This window comes from Zeugodacus cucurbitae, chromosome 3 (genome assembly GCF_028554725.1).
Source record: "Zeugodacus cucurbitae isolate PBARC_wt_2022May chromosome 3, idZeuCucr1.2, whole genome shotgun sequence".
Lineage (NCBI taxonomy): Eukaryota > Metazoa > Arthropoda > Insecta > Diptera > Tephritidae > Zeugodacus > Zeugodacus cucurbitae.
In genome coordinates, this window is record NC_071668.1 from 27,042,228 (window position 1) to 27,049,943 (window position 7,716).

Below are 7,716 nucleotides of genomic sequence, written 5' to 3' on the forward strand. Positions count from 1 at the left end.
CAACTTACCAGCCGATAAATACTACTTGACATAGCCACAACAATATATAGCAGATAATTCAATCTTATCAGTCCAGCAACTTTACTACGGAACCGAAGTAAAGGAGATTCCAATAATCACCTGATTGGATTAGAAACAATAAAGTAATTAAGTTGTTGTAAATTGTTTTAACAGTGCCTTACTCAGCAATTACCGTTGTACGTTTTTGTTGTAGTATTTTATAATAGCTTATATTTTTGGTTTTGGTCATTTTTCAGATCGCCGCTGACGATGTAGCCTGTTCTGGAAGTCATAGACAAGGATGTATTTTAAAAGAAAATCGCCGTAGTTTCTTGGTATTTTATTTATCAGTGTAGTATTTAAAAATACTATTTCGAATTGAACGATGGGAAAAAATTTTGATAAAAGAAATATTTTTGTCCAAGCTTAGCGAACTCATAGCAACCGAAATAATTTACCGATAATCTGCAATTAAAATAATTTTTAGCTGATTAATGCTCATAAAACCCTTATTGAGTGTTGGTAATACCAATCAACATGTTGAACAATATAACTGGATTAAAATTTCCTACTTGATTCCGGAGGTTACATATACAGTGACTCACGAAATTCATCACGGTATCAAGAGGTACCCATTCAATGATAAAGGTATAATTAAACACATATAATATTTCATCAAACAAAAATATAGGAAAGTAATAACACAATTAAATGTGAAATATGTCAGTCTGATCAATTTGTGACACACACAATTTGTGTGTTAACACTTCGTATAATCATCTATCTATAACGGCTTTGATTCTACTTGGAATACTACTACACAAATTTGCGCATGTTTCTGATGAATAGAATCGCACGCCTTAGGCCATTATTCGCTCAATGGGCCGAATTGTCTAGCCTTCTTCACATCAAAATGGAGCCTCTTTCAAAATTCAGCATAGTCATATGCGTGGTGTCCCTCTAATTTCGCACCATTGCTTTTAATGGTACCTTCAACACCAAGTATTCAGTTGGATTTGTATTTGAACGCTTATGTACAACGGAATGGAAGAAGAAATTGCTATTCAGGCTATTCAACGGAAGCTTAATCAATTTCGTGAGGCACTGTATATAAGCAAAGTTAAATCTTAGCCATTAAGGGGTAACAGATTCCCCTGCTTAAAGGCCACATTAACCCTTTCATGCCCAATGTTGCGTATATGCAACATTGTACTTATCGGCTCCTAATTCTCGTTATTTAAATTTTTTTAACCAGCGGTTTTTTCAATTATGTAGACTTATGTGTTATGCAAGCTTACAGTTACTTTTTCTGATTTGAGCTGTGCACGTGTTCACTCAGTAAGAGTTCTTAGCAGGGAGAAACTGGCAAAATCGTTTCGCGAAAAAAGTTATACAAAAGTTGTTATACAAAAATGGTTCAAAAACATAAAAATAATTGTTTTATTTTAAAACAAAGTGAACTATATAAATAAGTAAGGATAAGAGAGTTATTTACTAAAAAAATTTCATGAAAAAAGTGTTTTGTTTATTTATAATAATTTAATTTGTGCCTATAAGCAACATCACATAGCTAATGAACCAGGTAACATAGGACTTTGAAATTTTTATCACTTCATATTTGAGTTAAGACTAATATATATTTGTCCAAAAAAAGCTGTTAGCTCCGCCCATTTTAATTCGGGCATGAGAGGGTTAAGACAAACACTAAACACACCAATTTATTTATGAAATATGCACTTGATCGAATAATGAATAATTTAGGGTTGTTGTTTTTCAAAAACTGTGTTCTGAAGAAAATTCAAGAGCAAAAATTCAACAGTCAGCTGGGAAATGTATACTCTAGATCTGAAGCAATTCTTTCTTTCAATGATCTCTAACCTCAAAAAAATGTGTCCGGAGTAAAATTGAGAGTGAGCGTTAAGGAAGGGTGTATATGTGATGGACAATTTTAAAAGCAAATGTCATATTGACGTCGGAAATATAAAAGTTCCCGTCCCCGTTACCACAGTCGACAACTTTGCATAGGTCTAATTGATAGCCAGTAGTAAATCTTGCACAGCCGTAACACAGTTAAATGATTTATTGGTCCTTCACTAAGTAATTTGATTTTTAGTGCAATTTCAACGAGATTTTTTTATTGTGAGAAACATTTTGTGAAATTATATATTCTCCATTTTGATCCAATATATTTTACCTGGAAGAAGTTTTGCAATCCAATTTCGGCATTAGCGTTCCGTGAATATATCTTTTCCGTGCACAACACATAATTCTCGACTTGCTTGAACTGCATTTGTATCCTTTTGATAATGAAACAGTAAAATGTGTCGTAAATGCCGTTTTCGATCCGCCACCTTCGATAGGACACCAAACACAAGCTATTCCAAAAATTCTACCCAATTGTTTTTCGAAAAAGACGAAATATAAAGAATAATCTCCCAAAATATATAATTGCAAATCGGTTAAGTGTGAAGTTGGAAAATTCAATAAGATCAGCTGTTGCCATCAAACGAAATTACTTAGTGAACGATAATTTATTAAACTATGTACGACTTTTACATATTTTATATAACTATAACTTTCTTCTTTACTAAAAAAAACTTGTTAATTTGTTCTATTAATAATTTCACTTTTTTTATAGATCCGCCAATTTACGGAAGTTGAAGTCGTAATTTGCAAGCAAATATTATGCACTCTAAGATCCCGTATTTTTTTCAGATAACACCAATTTCTTGAATCATTTCAAGAGCCTGTGCGGATGACGATCTGTTGAAAAGTGTGATTCCTAAAAAAGTTTTATATAAAAAGTTAAATACATACACATATGTTTTTATACGCCGAAAAGAAAACTATTTTACTACTTTTTGCTTACTCTAAACAAAAAAACGTTAGAATAAGGCTTTTTCATAATTGAAGAAAATAATAATTGTTACTTCCCTTTCATAAGGAGAGGTTTTCCAACTAGACTTTATTGTTCGTTTTTATTCCGACTGGGTATATGAAAGGTGCGTCGTCATGATTATTATAAGTTTTGTGAATTTTATTTTTAGTTATTAGTGCCAAACCATTTTGAATCTGTGTGCGTATATATGTATGTAGTTTATTTGGTAAAAATACTAAGATAAGTTTCTATAGAAAAGTTATTGGATGCAGGTGTTTTTGTTATTGATAAACTTATGACCCATATTTATTATTTTACGTTGTAGAGCAAGGTTTAATGGATGTGAAGAGAGTACAGCCCACATATTACCGTATTCAATAAGATTTTTGTTAGATCAAGGACGGAGGGTAAAAAATATGACTTCAGTCATGCCAGAAACCCAAAATAGCAATAGCTATAGTGAAAACAGCCAATGACTTTGCTTGCTTGCAAACCAATTTTGAAGCTTGAAAACTCTTTAACTAGAAGTACATATACAAGTGTCTTTTCTAATTTTTTAAATTTCTTAATATGGAATAATCTGGACTAAAAATATAACTACATATTTTCTTTAATGAGCGTATTTCCTCCTTCTATTTCACAAAGCTTTCAATGTCAGAAATTGCATTAAATAAATTAATTAAATGTTCGCGAATTCGGAGAGCCGAAATGGCAAAATGGCGTAAGCTTTGCTGCGCAAAATACAAAATTTGCTCATTTCACAGTCTGACAGACAGTAGAAAGAGAATGCCAGTGGGTCGGTGGAGCGCCGAGAGTGGTGAATACGAAGTGAAATTGTCTGACAAAGCGGATTCACTTTGTGGCAAATTGACGTTTGCTTAATGAATTCGTAATCCAAAAGTCGAGCTTCAAATTTGTCAAAGACATTTACGCTGAAAATAATTTTACAATCCGTGTGAGTGGGAAACGTTTTCAAGGATAAGAAATTCAGTAGGCAATTTTTAAATCTTTAACGGATATTTTATGTACGAAACCGAGAAGCGAAATTTTTAGTGTTTTTTTACTATTAGAGCGAGATACGCGTATATTTATGGATATGGTATGATGTAGTCCAGTAGGCTTCTTAGAATCATATTTTTAGAGCCGAGAAGAGAATAACTATAGTTTTTGATTTCGGTTTAATTGGTGTACAGTTCAACTACTTCAAAGTCTTCGAGCCAACTATATATATTTCAGAAATAAACTGTATGACCTCCTCCATTTTTCATAATTTATTTTTTATTTTTGTTAAAATTAATTCGATACTTATGCACTCTGTTGCATACATACATACAAATATATAGCAATTGCAGCTAACAAATGGTAACAACACGTAATAAAAAGTAACAAGCTTCAAGTTTCCTCTCCTCTCAACAAACCAAATACATTAAATAAATCACATTGATAAATAATTATTTGGATAAGTATACATATACATACATATATATGCATGTAAGTAAAGCACTTTATAATTGCGTCTAGTGGATTAATACGGATTTGTTAAAGTCCATTTGTAAGTAGTTGTGTAGAGTATAATTAGCAACATCATCAAAAACTCTTTATAGCAATATGTATTTTTCAAGTAGATCAAGTGTACGGCAGAGCTTAAGCTTCTGCTTCTGCCTCGGCCTCCTGAGCTTTGCGGCTGGGCTGTGAAAATAAAATAGGAAAATCGGTTAACAGCGATATATTTGCTGTAAAGTAAAACTGTATATATAAATATATTAAACAGTTTAGTGTTTAAATTGCAGTAATTAAACCGCCGTTAAGAAAAAAGGTCAATAAGTACATTTTAACAAATTTCTCGATACCGAAAAGATAACGATTACTAATCGGTCTTAAGAAAATATCGTCCGTTCAATGGACCTCATAACTTAGAACTAATATTCAATACTAAGACCATTCGATACAGACTTTATATATGGGTTCATCGTGGTCTCATTAGGTTAAGTGAGTTCCATATTAATGCGTCATAAATTGTAAATAAAATTCAAGGACAGTCTATCAAATCTTTAAAAATCTTTCCACTTTTCACATATTCAGTTTTTCATAGTCAGTCTTTGAACCCATACCGTGATAATTGACTTCGAGCAGTTTCGACAGAATAGGTTAAACAATGAAGAGAATTAGTAATTCACTACATTTTTAAAAATCTTTCAGGTTTCACAATTAATAACTCATAGTTCGTAGCCTTACCTTTGGATGCATGAGAATGAATGGTAACTCGGCACATAGTTCGCCGCCCAAAGCGCCCAAGAAGAGCTTCACCTTAACGGCATACGAAACGATGATACCAAAAGCATCACGCGCATCTTGACTGGCGATCCTGTAGAAATATAAGAAAGTTAACTAAAATTTCATGGTGAGCTGCTTCATCACTTACAGCGTTGTCGATGCCAGCGATGTCTCCTTGCGCTTCACATCACCCTCCACGGCAATGCCAGCACGATCGCAATTGGCCACTAATGTCGGCACCAAATACATAACCTTTTGCAAGCTGGAGCCCGGATTGAGCGGACAACCCTCACTGGTCTCCACAAATGCAATCGTGTTGCGGAATTGTCCATTCTGGAAGAGTACCACATCGACGCCCTGCTGCACCATGGTCTTAATCTTCTTGACCACCTTATTCGAATTGTTGCGCACACAAATATTCACAGCAATTTTCTCACTGTGATGATACAGTTGCTTGTCCAGCGTGACTTCCAATTCCAGTTCCCCAGGGGAGAGTAGAAAATCTTTGCGTACCACTGTGCAAGGCTGTATACCTTGCTTATTGGGTGCGTACTGTACTTTGCGTATGCCCAAATTGATGGTGCTGCGACGATGTGAGCGATCACACTCGCTATCGCCAGTAAAGACCTTCACGAAATATTGCACGCCGCAAGGTTGCGTTTCGTCATTGGCCTTCTGCTGCAGCACGACCGAGGCTGGTGAACTGGGCGGCAGTTCCATAACGAAGGGGAACGCATTGGAGCCGAGCTTCTTTAGTAAACGCTCCTGCATTTTGGTCAGCTGTATGTCCACCTTTTGCTGTGGATATACTTGCTGCGAGACGAGCGTAAGTTCCTTTTGGAAGCGCAATCCGATCATTTCATCGTCTTCGCGTCCATAACGGAAGTTGCAGACGAGCTGCACATAGATTTTGCGATTTTGTCGCAAGTACTCATCATCCAGTACGATGATGCCATCTGCAAAGAAAATATTGCTTATATATTTAAGATTTAAGGTACCGATATTGTTTGGTCGGTTGTTAACAAATAGTTGAGAAAATAATAATTGGTTTATAATCCTGACAATTATGTGAAAAAGCATTTAATATTATCTTCTTAGACTATGGAAAACTTGAAAGATGAACACTAAAAATTCGTTCAAACATCTAAGAAGAGAACATAAGCTGTTCTCGTAGTTTGGTAGACACGTTCAGCAGTTAATCAACTACCGTTGGATTCGGTTTCGTAGATGACCTTTCTTTGGAGATTTCGATTTGGTCACTTAATATACCATTAATGGCATTTCAAATACTTTCCAGCATACCCTCTTGTATCAACGAACCACTTTGAGCCTACTTCATATCTGATGGGGCCTAATTTTGATGCCAACCTTTACCGGTTAGTCGAATATATTATATATTATGCAAGATGTTTCAACCCAAGTCTGGCAAGCTGAATAGTCGAGGAGAAGGTGTCGAAATGTTTATCCCTCGCTTTATGTTGTATTTGCAATAGGTACTATTATCTTTCATATTTTACTTAATAAGCTTTACACGATTGGCTTTTAAGTTTCTTTGACAGCTTTTTAAAGCTTTTGTGAGCGCTTTAAACTAGAATCAGCTTTTAAGTTAATTTGATAAATTTTTAAAGCTTTTGTGAGCGCTTTAAACCATTTTAGTTCTTTGTGCTTAATATTAATAATTTTTTAGGTAGACTTGGAACATTTTATTGAAAGTGTGTGCAAAGTACTACTTTGTTCTGAGAACGTCAACATTTATATTTAAACATTAATATTCCAATTTTGAGCCCTGTGTCGACTACTGTAATTTTATACTATCCGTCAGAATAATTCAAATTCATAGTCAAACGAAAAGCTCCGATGATTAATGACTTCGTGGCGGCGCATGTTCCCCAAAAGAAATGAAAATTTATTAGCACACCCACAACCACTCACCGACTGGCTCCACCACCGAAATGGAGTCGACGAATTCACGCTTGTTCATGTACAAGGTGATCATGTTGTTGGGCGAGACCTTTTTAAAGACCTTAAAGTTGACAACCATCTTGCCGACTGCCTTCTGCCTTTTTGCTTTAAATGAAACGAAAATTTATTAAGTCACACTTAGACGCGCGAAACACGTACAAAATCGCTGACTGAACTGACTGGCAAAATCAAAAATTTATTTTCACAAAAATCTTTTATTTGCAACACACAAAACGGCGCGAACGCGTGCACACAGTTAGCCTGCTAAGCGCTGGCGGTTTGTTGGTCTAATGGACGCTTCGGACGATACTCGAGTGGCGCGTTGCACGTCTGCGGCGATTTTAAATTAACCACCGTTAGCAAAGCGACCTTTATAGCGGACGAAAGCAGCTGACAAGCTTTGACTCTTATTGAATTAGCGCACGTCTGTATGTGTGGTTGCGGGTGGGGGTGTTTGGCAAATACGAACATTTCTCATTATTTACATGCATACATAGAGACACACAGAAACAAGCGTACCCTCATATTAGCAAACACACAACTGGCTGCACTGCGTTGGGCACAATTTGTACGGCTTCAGCGGCGACTAGCCTGACTACCAC

General features: G+C 35.4%; 1 protein-coding gene across 1 annotated transcript; it reads right to left on the reverse strand.

Moving 5' to 3' along the window:
• Positions 1-4,134: 4,134 nt before the first annotated feature.
• Positions 4,135-7,468, reverse strand: Arr1 (phosrestin-2). The gene is made up of 4 exons (XM_011185188.3): positions 7,085-7,468; positions 5,301-6,108; positions 5,114-5,243; positions 4,135-4,567 (listed from the first exon to the last, which is right to left on the reverse strand). Exons 1-4 carry the CDS (start codon positions 7,191-7,193, stop codon positions 4,523-4,525), a joined length of 1,092 nt encoding a protein of 363 aa, XP_011183490.1. The 5' UTR covers positions 7,194-7,468; the 3' UTR covers positions 4,135-4,522.
• Positions 7,469-7,716: the final 248 nt, after the last annotated feature.